Below are 12,826 nucleotides of genomic sequence, written 5' to 3'. Positions count from 1 at the left end.
CCCATTCCTGTATCTCTGCCTTCATCCCACTTCACCTTCCCACTTGAAAGGCCACCCCCTCCTCTTCTCCTGCCCAGATCCTGGCTGATGAAACTCAGGTCCCTGTGCTGCTCCAGCCCATAGTGCTTTCTTTCTCCCTCTTCTTCCCTCCTGTCTGTGTTATGTGTTTAATATATTTATTGTCTTGAACTGTGGCATACATTTTGTTCTTGCCAGAGTTGCCCTTTATTCAGACTTTAATTTGTATGAAAACAGAACCGATGTCTCCTAATTTGGGTTTTCTATTCCTCCACTTCCACACACCCAACACTAGGCATAATAGGTGCTTAAGAAATTTTACTTTGTTATTTCTTTACTCTAAAATAAAAGGCTATGCTTTGTCTGAAGTCTGTTTTGTCATGTGATATCGGTATTGTGGATGATAAAGATGTGGGTGGAAAAATAGCTAAACACTCCTAAGTTTCTCTCTATACTTCCCTGCTGTACTAATAAATGTGCCCTGTTCTTCCCACCATTGTCTTTGCTTTTTAGGAACAATAGGCTATTTTCCTTTTTAGGAAATAATATCACACTCTGATAAAAAAGTTCTCTTGTTTATAAATCTCTCTTCCATTCACTCTTCTCCAAATGTAATTTTAGACAGGCAGATCTGTTTTTGAAGTTCAAAGAGAAAAGAATCAGCAGACTCAACGGCACATAACAAAAGACGATGTGTGGTATCCTTGTTTCTTTTTATTGGAAAGGAATCATTTCTATTCTAGCGCAAACAATGTATATTTTACATCATAAAGCAAGATATAATTTACATATTACATTTCTTACGAGATCTTTATACCCTAAATGTCATTCCCTTTTTTATTCGGTCACCTCTTCTGGTTCCATTTAACGTGCCACATACCCCATAAATCAGCACCTTGTTTCCAAGGGATTGGGGACACAGACAGAGAGTTTGTAAGTATTCATCTGTATCTGAGTATAATGATGGTGAGGAGCAGGGGTATGCCTTTGAACTCTGGCTCTGAGGCCCTCTCTTGACGCCTGGCTCAGGAGCCAGAAGGCTACTCCTCCAAATCACATATGAACTCCTACTTATGTCAAGTCAGTAATAAATGAACAACACCGAGTGCTTATACCATGGGTATACTTCTTGATCAAGTGCTTAGATAATAGATGCTTGTGGTATGCATTCACCAACAATGCCAGTTCCTATGGCTGACCAGTACTGGTTCTTCCATGATATTCCCAGACATCTCTTGCTCAGGGAATATTGCAATATTGGGTAATACTGCTCAGTTTCACCTCACATTAGGGTTATGGGTTCAGACTTGTCTGTTCACCACTGAAAATGGATGTCAAGATAGAAGCTTCAAATGACTTTACATGACCCTCTGTCTCTTAGCTGCCTCTTCTAAGATTTCGTCCCTCTTAGCAAATTTTTTTTTTAATGTATGATTTCTGTTCCCTGCACTGTAATCCAAATCCTCTTTCAGCCATTCTTCCCAAACCTCCAACTCCAAAAGTTTACCAATTTCTTGGGTTGCACTGATTTCACAAAGAATGTTTTAATCTGTTAGAATGCACTGTTCCTTTGAACCTCAATAATCCACAGCAGCTAATGGGACAAAAGAATCCAGGGACTCTTTGGGAAGCAAGTAATATGTGTTGTTAGCCAGCTTATGTGAACCATTTGGTAAGAAATGTTTGAATAGTAGGTGAAAAGAAACACACACAGGAAATTGGTTGATGAGAGCAAAATGCATCAGATGGGCTTCCTTCTTGTTATAGAGAAAAGTGCAGAATCAACATTCAAAATACATTTTCAGATTGGGGGGTATTTGACTGAAAAAAATAACACCATGAGCTCAATCTGGTAGGCCAAAGCAAGAAACAAATATGTTCTCAAAGTGCATCTTAAACCCCAATTCCTTGCCTGTCACTGAAAGTTGACATATTTGGCCAAAATCTATCTGAAACTTTTAAATCACTGATAATTAAAGTTATTACAACCAAGCTGGCCAGGATGAAAATGTAAATTGAAAATGTGTTTGTTCTGTGTATCTTAGATTACTTTGGTCAAATGATGTGAATTCTGAGAGGTCTATAAATATAAACCTATTTCTCATTTCCAAATGCAAAATTATAAGCATTAAAAGCAAGGTAGCATTTCCTTGCTAGAAAACAAGGTACTGTATCCTTCCATTAGCCTTGAAAACTTTTATAGTCCCCTTCCTTTCATGGCTACAAAGTGCTGGAAATACAGAGAATATGGGAAAGAATGAAGGAGCAAATGAATAGGGCCTCACAACACCCCTGTGAGGTAGGTAAGTATTGTTAAACCCATTTTACAAAAAGGTAAACTGAGGTACCACTTGGTAATGGGGTTTGGTCAAGTCCACCTGACAAGTCACAAAAGCACAGCTGGAAACAAAGAGAAAGAAACAAAGAAAGGTCAGTCCTGGCTCCCAGCCCTAGCCACTAACCTTTATTTCAAAATATTAGAAAATAAAATAATTGCCTTTTTTGAAGTTTAGACAAACCTTTAAGTATTCCAATAAACATGTGTCTTTCAGATTCCTGTTGAGTAGAAAAAGGGCAGATGGCCAAATGGCTTTTCCTCCGCTCTCTAAGTGTAATTCCCATGATAGATCAGGACAGACCAGCATTCCACCAGAGCTCAGCCTCTAACCTCAAGGACATTCTTAAAGCTTCACATAGTTTCTCATTTATTTAAAGCCCTCCTGTGAAAACAAGACCTGTTCTCCAACAGCTGCTCTGTAAGTTGCTCTGTGGACCTTAATGAGAATTTTGTGGAGAGCAAGAAAGGAAACAAAATCCCCAATAAAAAGTCTCATCACTGTAGAGAGAAGGACAGTGGTGATGGTGTGAAATTTGCTTTCTGTTGTGTTTGAGAAACTGCAAACTTGAGCTTGCAAGAATATTTTATATATATATATAAAATATATAAATATATACAGTATATATATAAGTGTGCATCTGATGACCCTTAAGGCACCAATGAGATATAGGCTATGCCTTTCACAACTCGGTCTTTGTTTTCCAAGAGAAATTTCTCTCCCTCATTCAAATGAAAAATAGTTCGTCTACCAAATAGTCCATGACAGCAAATCCTTCAAAAACAACAAACATCTTTAACTTAAGATGGCTGATTATTAAGATAGGGATGATGGTGATATCATCTATAGCTTAGAGCTTAAATCTAGAGCTTAGGTCTAGAGCTTATTGCTTAGAATGAGCCAGGCACAGCCAATCAAACTGGAACAGACAGGCCAGTGACCAGATGTTGCACATGACTGTTTCTCTCCCCCACCCCCCACTCCCCAGTAGCTGATGGAAAAACCTTTCCATGACCAACAGAGATGGAGACAGGGAGAAAGAAAATCATGTCTGGCACAGATTCTTTAGAAAGACTGGCTTTTCAGAAGTTCCTAGAGCTTCTGTGCAGAGAACTGGGAAGAAGGACGGGACAAGGCACTGAGGTTTCAACTCATCGATGAGGAGACTATAGGCAATTATTCTGATATTTATATATATATGGCTTCTTTGGCTATCATAGACTTTTTAAAACCCATATAATCATAGGGAGGGGTGGGGGGCTGAACCCAACTGAAGAAGCTCGGAGTATATGAAGCAAAGCATGGAAAGAAGGGAAAACAAAACGAACACACCCAGAAACAAGTGTTGCTGGTGTCCCAGAGGGAGGAGGAGTGTTTGGTAACTAATTTTCATTTGGCTCCTCTCCTGTGCTTCTCTGCCATGGTCCCAATAGTTTAGTTCTGTTTTTTTTTTGGTTTGTTTATTTTTATTATTTTTTTCCAGCAGATGAAGAAATGACAGAACAGGATAGGTGTCTTATGGTTTTTTTTTTGGATTTCTTCTTAGGCCTGTTTAATTATTTTTTTCCTCAGTTGACTGTTGGCACCTGGTTCCTCTGTAAACTATATTCCTTGGCCTTCAGTCTCAGGTTGGCAATGCTGTTGGCCATGTTGATGCCCTGTGCAGGGCTATTGTTGGCACATGTGGCAGAATAAGTAGCCATGGCACTGTAGGGACAAAGGAGAGAGCAGGGAGAATAACAGGCATTAGTTTCACAAAGCTGTAAGTCTGTGCCCCAGATGGGTGTGACTCTCAGAACGGGGGCCGGCAGGGGCAGGAGGGTCGGACGAGATGACCTCTGAGGTCCCTTACAGCCCCAGATTTCCATTAGTCTAAGGCACTTGGCGAAGGGTGGCAGTGTTTGAAAGGGCAGGGCAGAGCAGTGGAGAGTGGACCAAGGGATGGGGGAGAGAGGCATTCGCTGTGTTGGACTCAGTGAGTCATGATTTATTTCTGGGGTGAGAGAAGAAAGCTGCTTGTGCTGAATAACAGGTGTGTGATCAGCTATCCAATTGAAACCTGTTCAAAGCCCTCTTCCTGCCTACATCCCTGGCATATGGGAGCAACGAGAAAGAAAAGGAGGCATTTGAAAAGAAAATTTTTGCCTTCCTCACTCTAGGACGCCGACGTTCACTCTAACACATTTTAGATGATCAATAGATACCATACTAAATACTATTCTTGGAGAATCAGTTAAACAACCCAAGGTAACTTTTGTGCCGTTCCCTGCACAAAAGCATTGCCCAATCAAGAGGGACCCATCGCGTTTGGCCTTGATTTGATAACTTTTCAAAAGGACTTGAATAGCTCCAGACACTGCTTTTGGGTCAGTCATTTTGGAGATGTTTAAATCCCCTAGATGAGCTAGCAAAGGCTTCAGTTTTAAGATTCCCGACCTGTTTCTCACTGTTCGTATTCCTGAGAAAAACCTGAAGTTTTGTTTTTTGTTGTCAGAGATTGTAACTAAGACCTAGGAATACCACTGGGAAGAAATTTGTAATTGGTGGTTTTGTTACTCGTACCCATGAATTTCTTTTAAAGGAACGAGGTAATGGTTTCTTTGACTTGGATGCAAATTATCCATTACTTTATATAAACAGTTAAAAGGGTACTCGTTTTAATTAAATGAAAATGTTTCTAGTTGTTTCTAAGATTAACAAAATCCCTTTCTACTGAGATAGACTTACAAATAGAAAGATGTGTGCTCTTCCATTGCCTGCATTCCAGTGCAATTTTGTCAGCCACACAGGAGTTTGTGGTTCTGGGGATCAAGTGACAGACCAGAAAGAGAGAAAACTAAAGCTACTTGCACAGATTGAGCGACTGTTATCATTAATACTTATTTGGGACACCGCATTGTCAAGGCTTATAGTCAAGATCCACAATAGCCTATTTCAGCTCAGATACTAGCAATTAACCCAGGAAGACTAGGTTGAAGAAATATAATTAGTCCCCGGTCACTAGGTCTTTCCAAAAATACACATCCTTAATGTAAAATCCTTATAGCACTGGTGTGTGTGAGTGTGTGTGTGTGTGTGTGTGTGTGTGTGTGTGTGTGTGATGGCAGAAGGAAGAAGATTTAGAAGGGTTATAAAAGATCCTTATGTTCTTGTATTTCATATTAGCCTGCTTTGCTCTTACTCATTTCTGGATTGATGATTTTAACCATCTTTACAAAATTAGGTTCTCCTATAGCTCCCTGGACTTTTCCTCTAAGCACTTATTTTAATTCCTCAACTGTAAGTTGCACAGATGAGACACCATATCTGCCTTGTTCACCTCTGTCTCCCCAGGTAGAGTTAACATCCTATCTACCACACATTTGGCATTCAAGAACGTATTTAATGAATAGATAAGTAAGACTAAACTGATTCCAGCTCAATGTCACTTTTCTCTGTCATCTTGCTGTGAGTAATGATTCTAAAAATATTTCACCAATATGCTTTTATTCTTAGGAACTTATTTCTCCCTGTTAATTTTGCTATCTTAATAGAATGTACAAAATCAGAAAGGACATGACAAAACAGGAGCTGGTGATTGCATATCCTTAAATCCATAACAATATCTTTTAAGAGAAAAAACATGAACGAATATTAATACAGGTTAGACTACTAGAATAGACTCTCACTTCTACCACTGTCTACCAAAGGCAGAGGCAGAAAAAGAGTCCCAGTTAAAGGTTTCAATTCAGGAGTGAGATAAGTGACCAGAACAACCCATTAAAATTGAACAAGTTTTTTTTGTCTTTCCAGTATACCAAGAAATTTCAATTATTTTCCAACCCCACATACATATAATCATTTAATTTCTATATGAATTGCCTGCTTCCACTCAAGAACCTTCCAGAAATACATGTGCATCTATTAATCCTCTATTCAAGGGTGTTCAAGGATACACTGAAATCTAAGATTTCAAAGAAATCAAAGATCTGCTAGTAAATTGGTAAGAAAAGAAACACTTGGATTGGGGACATGTACCTGAGTCATAGACCACAAAATCAATCAAACAGGCTTTCTCAACCAGGTTTTTGCAAGAGAAGGAAGCCCTGGAGATGGTACATAGAACCATTTTAAATGCATAGGAGAGGCACTGGAATTGTGAGTTATCTGTGATATCCGTTAAGTACTGAGAATGGATTTGGATGGCTTCCTAAAACAGAAGACTAAAACTTCTTGAGAGAACACCTATAAAACTGAAATTGCTATAGTTGTGATTCCAATGTTATCTATTATAGAACCATGCTTGCTGTATTTTCTGCAGCGTTTACTAGTGTCATCTGATAGTCTAGTCTGAAGACTGACTGTGGTAACAGATGTCTTGGAAATACTGAGATTCTCTCACTAATGCAGGCCAGATATTCGTATCCCAAAGGAGGTGAATATTGATCCACTTTCCATCTCAATACCAAGTTAGTGTAAATTAGGGTTCTGTCTTGCACAGGAGACGGGCTTTTCACTGAGATATTTCCCCTTAAATGGCAACCTGTGATTAGAGTTGAAAATAGCTTCCTGTCCGACTCTACTGTGGGCTGTTACAAGGACATCGCTGTACCAGTGAGGCCTCAAGCTAGTGGTTGATATTCATGAGTAAGTTTTGAACTTTCCTAGGAACAAAGCAAGTAATAGCATTTGCACTTGGTAAGTGTTCAGGAAAGTTAGAAACTTTCAAAAATTGATCTAAAATATGCCAGCATTACATAGCCATAAGAGGTAAACTAAGAGTGAGTCTTAATTCAGAGCCTCTTAACAAATGTTTAGACCATCTAACTGTACAAATAGAGACTACAGTGAGGGTTTTGTGCACATACGGAAGGATTGTGAATCTGTGTTCCCTGAGTACTTGGACATGGGTTTAGATTCTCAACTTGAATTAAAAGTGCCATGTAGACAAGTAGGGAGCAGTCCTTTTACGTGCCAGTGAGGCCTCAAGACTTGTTACAAGTCAGAAAAGACAGAATTAGTGAGTGGGTACTCCAAGAGCAGTTTCGTCATGCTTTTAAAGCGGCATTAGAAGATGGAGAGGACCCACTTGCAAAAATGACAACAGGTGCAAGAGAGCCTTGAGTGGCTGCCAGTCAGAATGTTCATGACCACCTGTTTTCCATGTCATCAAAACTTATAATGCTCTGTGTTAGGCAAAGAAAGAGAACCCTGGAATGTTTTCTCACAAGACAGACACCAAAGGCAATGAGCTGTTTTCAACTAAACTTACAGGACCATTGGAACCATGTAAAGCGCCCACTCCTTCCTATACAGGAGTAAGCTTCCTGGGACAAAAAGATGAGATGGAAACGAAGTGACTTATAGAGAGTAAGCACATGGACCACACCAAGAGCCTGCTGACCAACACCCAGAGATCCTGCCCCTTGGTCTCGCTTTATGAGTAAGAAACATGTACTTTTTCTAACATGATAATGCCGACATGACCCTGGGACTGGGGGTTCATGGAGGTTGGCTCAAGCAACATTTTATTTCATTTCAATGAATGTCAAGTTTGTTATGTCCACGACCAAGAAACTAGGTTGATGAATAAAGTGCCCTGAAGAATTAGAGATGAAAAGGAAATTCCCATATCCCATCTGTCAACTCAGCAAGTCTACCCTGAGGCTCGCACAGAGTGGACACATGGACGTGAGCTTGAACATTTTCCATCTCCTTATTTGGAGATGCCTAACAGATGGTGCTCAGCCATACAATGCAGCGTGCTAACCACCAGCAGGGACGGAGTTCTGTTTTCACTGGAGACAAATAATTTTTGATGACTTCAACCTACCCTGAGAGGTTATTGTGAGGAAAAATGTGTTACAATGGCTGCCAAATACCAAGAAGTCCGGGAGATACTATACATAATATGATTTTAAAGCCAGGAAACTGGCAGGCATCTGCCTCTCTACTTCCTCAGCAGCCAGAGTATAAGTCCCATAAGTCACAAAACCATTGAGGACAGTAGGGTGGGGGTGGGGAGGGACAATAATAACTGATTTAGTTTTCAACTCTAACTTTGTTTTTCTGTGTGGCCCTTTTGGACAAATGATGACAAGCTGTTGAGAATTCCATCCCAAAGACAGATCCGTTAGCCCAAGACATCTATGTGCTTTCTGAGATCCTAGGGTTTCCCAGCTCAGGAGTTTTCCAAAGGCTGTGGAGCTGGAGGTTTGCCCCGACTCTGTCTGTAATGTGTAGAGGTTGGAGACTGTCTCTTAGGTTTGTTCATTTGTCAGTGTAAGAACACGGAGGTATACTTGCTTCATCTAAGAAAACTTAATATGAGTTTTTCTAGGGAAGTTTATCTTAGAGAGGGAAACTAAAGTTCCCTTTTGGAAGTGATCTTTTGTGATTTAAATAACCATTTCTAATTTCTGTTTTTAAAATCCAGAAGTTAATTTTTGAAATTCAGCTTTTTAAGTGAATACACTTGGAACCTATTTCATTGATAAGCCTTCAGTTTGCACTGTGTGCTCAGGGATCCTTCTGCCATTTTTAACTCTTTTTTTCTACAGATGTGTTACATTGGAAGCCTTGCATCCCTCCTTTGTCTCAACAATTTTTGTACTTCCTTTTTGAAATGCACATTGCTTATCTACAGATTCCAAACGCCCCGGAGAAGTAGGTAATAGGAAAACTGTAACTAGCTCATCTTAGATGCAAGGTTACACGAGAGATAGATGATCCAACAGGAGCCAGGACAAGAACATAGTTCTTCCGACCTCTGCCCCACACCCTACGGTCATTTAAAGCCTCACTATTCCAATTATGTCCCAAGTGTCAACAGTGTGGCATGACATGAACGCCTGTTAGCACTGCAGAAGCTGAGTCTGCATTGTAACACTGTGCCTGGCAATCCACATACCCAGTCATTTTTGAGGAGCCCTGCTCTAGGCTACAGACTTTACAGACCCATTTTCTTGCAGCTCCGGTTGGTTTCCAATGGTATCCCCCACTTAAGGACCTCTCTGCTTTCATTTCTAGGACCACAAGTCCCGCTTCCTTAAACTCTTATTTCCCACTTAAACCCTACCCCCAGCAGCCACCCTCTTCCCCCTGACAAGTTACCTTTTCAGTGTCTTCCGTTAGAATCCGTTATGAAGTCCCTCGTGTAAACAACATCTTGGGAGGGACGAGGATCTATTTTTGAAAGTGTGAAAGGGAGACATGAGCCAAATGCGTTCAGCAGATGTCAGGCAGCACCGTGACCACGACCAAAGGAGGGGAGGAGGAGGAGGAGAAGGTTAGAGGAGAGAAACTGTGGACAAGGATAGCTGGCCTCCCTTTTACTTGTCATAGGTTCTCTTGGAAGCCCAGCCCTCCCTCTGGAAATGGCCCTCCAGACCGATACTGCAGAGCCTGACCACTCTCTAGCTCTTATAGAAAAGGGCATCTCTGGGGAAAGACTTCTCTACTATTCTATCTAAAACAGCAGCCCAAAGTCCAGGACTTGGTTAATTAATGCTACCCAGAGGCAAAGCACTACAAGATAGGGAGTCTTAATAGCTCTGGTGCTGGTATGATTTTCACAAAGGAAAACAGTTCTGAGCTAAGCAGTGGGCGTGTGTGCCAAAAACAAGCTCTCTTCCTCGGGCTGTGGGTAGGTAAAGAAGACACCTACTGGGCTAGTAGTGTCCCTGTGAGGGAATGCTTTGCTCCTTCTGGTAACTCGATTGCCTGCCTGACATCACCACCTCTAGCACGCTCACGGGAATGAATGAGGTCATGACGTGCTAAAAATATAGTGTGAACCATATGTCCCAGTTTGCCAGGGACAATCCCAGTTGAATGCCTGTTGTTCTGGTGTTATTATTAATAGCTCACCCCTTTCACTCTCAGAAGTGTCCCAGTTTGGACGATAAATTATACAGCTACTACTCTAGATATGGAAGACACCCAGAAATAAAATGTGTTGGCTATTTCCTATCCCATAATCCTGAACATATGCACACAGTTGCTTTGAGTCTTATTATTTTCCTGTCTTCTCTGTGGGAGTCAGCACACTGTCCTGTCCTGTCTGACAAAACTGCCCCCTCGCTGTCCCTGGGTTACATGGCCAAGCCCCATCAGTCATCCCAAGGGGATGTCCACACACCTCGGTGTCTTGTTAGACCCTGAACCAAAGAGCATGTTTACGTAGTTTCCCAGTCTTCCACTGTTGCTATTTTCAATATAATGTCCGGTTTAATTTAAATGAAAATATGGCCACGTGTCCTACAATTTTGGACAGAAACGGGGATCATGCACACTGGGTCTAATTCTGCTTGCTGAAAGCTTAAGCTTGGGCTGAATGTTTAGTTTCTGCTTTGGAACCAGAGCAAGGACAGAACTGCCACACTAGAGCATTCCAAGGGTTGACCAAGAGAAATGCCTTTTAATCAACATCACATGGGAGATAACTAACTTGACATAATAGTACCAACAGAAAGAGCGAGTTAATTTTCCATAACACAAAAGGTCTATCATTTGCTTTGCTTTTCATCACTTGTTTTTTTTTATCATCCCTTAACAAAACTTCTATTTCAAAATGCAAAATCATAAAGTATTTTGTGTCTACTAAACATAGCAGAAAGATCTCCAAGAAACAGAATAGCTTTTTACCACTTTTAGAAATTAATCAAAAATAGAAACACTTCAGTCAATAGTGGGTCAAACAACATTATTATTGATTAAATTACTGCTTTAAAACATTGTTTTTTCTACTTATAGCTGGAGATTAACTTATTCTTCATACAGAATATGAACAATCAGAGTCTATAAATTTTTAATGAATTATATTTTACAAACTCTGTAGCTAAGAGAGAAATGATATAAAAGTATACCATGAAATGAGTAAAAAGTACTAGGTTATATAATTTTAAGTGAAAAAAGCAGAATACAAAATACTATGTACACTAAGTCTACACTATATAAAATACTGAACTCTAATTGCAAAAGTAAACAAAACTAGTTATGTCAAGATGGTGGATTTATGAGTATTTTTTAATGTTTCTAATATTTCTACATAATCTTTCAAATTAAAATAGAACATTTCCCAAAAAGGCACACATAAATTGTGTGTTAATAATTTCAGTTAGATGCCCATATATATAATATATATGATGCTGGCCCCAGGGTTTGAACTTCTGCTGAGGTCCGGTAACCTAACCCAGTATAAATTCAGGAAGGCTTTCATCCCCATTCCTGTAGGGGACTGCCCTCCGTCTCTCACTGGTAAGGACCACATACAGCCATCTGGATTGCTTACAGTTGGTATGAAAAGTTCCTAGGAGGACCCAGGCAGAAAAGGGAGCAGGACTTCCTGGCTGTGACCAAATTCAAAACAGAAACCTTGAAACATCAAGCTTGGAACCACATCCATTTCCCAAGACATTTAATGAGCCTATGAGCTATCAATATTTATCAGAGAAACACAGCAGTCTTCCGGGTATTTAAAAATATTAAAGACTAGGTGATTTCACAATGGTCTTCAAAATGGGTCTTTAGTAAATTCTATGGGAGAGGAGTCTGAATTTTAAATGGGACCCAAAGATATGACTAATCTTTTGAAATCAACAAGGCGTACCATGTCTGAGAGCAAGAAGAGTTTCCAGTTTCCTATGGGGTGTGTGTGTGTGTGTGGGGGGGTGTTCTCTGTACTAAGACCAAAGTAATTCAGGCTAATTTCAACAATTCGGGGGGGAGGGCGGTGTTCAAAAGAGATTTGCAAATGCATTTCTGGTGTTTCTTTCAAGAAACTGACTTGGAAGAGAAAGAACATTTAGGTGAGGCCTTTTGCTTTGATTAGAGTAATCAAAGTTTGAAACATATTTGGATTTCACAATGTGGCATTTTACATCAAGAGTTCAGCTTCCACTGGGGGATAATCTATAATTAATTTAAAACATCTCCTTAACCCATTAGTGAACTTTAACAATAAAAAGGTAACCAAAGCACAATAAATGAATTTGGAAATAGTTCTTTCTCCACTGCAATCAGCCAGAGATAATCTTGATCTGGTTTCTAAGAGTACCCAGGTTTAGGTTCAAAGAAAGGCACTTTTATGATGACGGTGTGTTAGGCACTTGTATTATATCTCAGCTTCCCTCTGGCATTAACCTATAATTCTGAACAGCATAACAAATGGAGGTTAAAGGCCTCTCCAAGACATTGAAATAGTACTCTGTTATTTGCTTCTTTAAAAATATTCACCTTTTTAATATAAAAGTTTAGTGTAAATTATACATTGCTTTTATACTTTAAAAACCCCACACAAACAAACTGACCCCCAAAGAACTTCAGATAGTAGATAAGATTTAGCAATTGAATAGGAAGGCATTTTGGACCATAAGGCATCCCCTACTAACAAAGAACTGTGACCATGAAACTGATCAAAATGATTTTGGATTTTCTTTCCTTCTCTCTCTGTGCCTCTCTCTTTCCTTCCTCCCTCCCTCCCTCCCTCCCTC

The 12,826-nt window shown here is 40.0% G+C and overlaps 1 protein-coding gene across 1 annotated transcript in view; it reads right to left on the bottom strand.

Annotated features, from left to right (window-relative positions):
- Positions 1–717: 717 nt before the first annotated feature.
- The window catches only part of PRRX1 (paired related homeobox 1), a 36,331-nt gene continuing 24,222 nt past the window's right edge, over positions 718–12,826 (bottom strand). The window contains exon 4 of the mRNA XM_005867726.2: positions 718–4,061. Coding sequence (XP_005867788.2) covers positions 3,923–4,061 — 139 coding nt within the window. The 3' untranslated portion in view covers positions 718–3,922. The remainder of the gene's footprint in view (positions 4,062–12,826) is intronic.

The sequence above is a fragment of the Myotis brandtii genome, unplaced genomic scaffold (assembly GCF_000412655.1).
Source record: "Myotis brandtii unplaced genomic scaffold, ASM41265v1 scaffold250, whole genome shotgun sequence".
Lineage (NCBI taxonomy): Eukaryota > Metazoa > Chordata > Mammalia > Chiroptera > Vespertilionidae > Myotis > Myotis brandtii.
The sequence above is the reverse complement of the archived record's forward strand: the minus strand, read 5'-3'. Positions and strand labels throughout refer to the sequence as shown.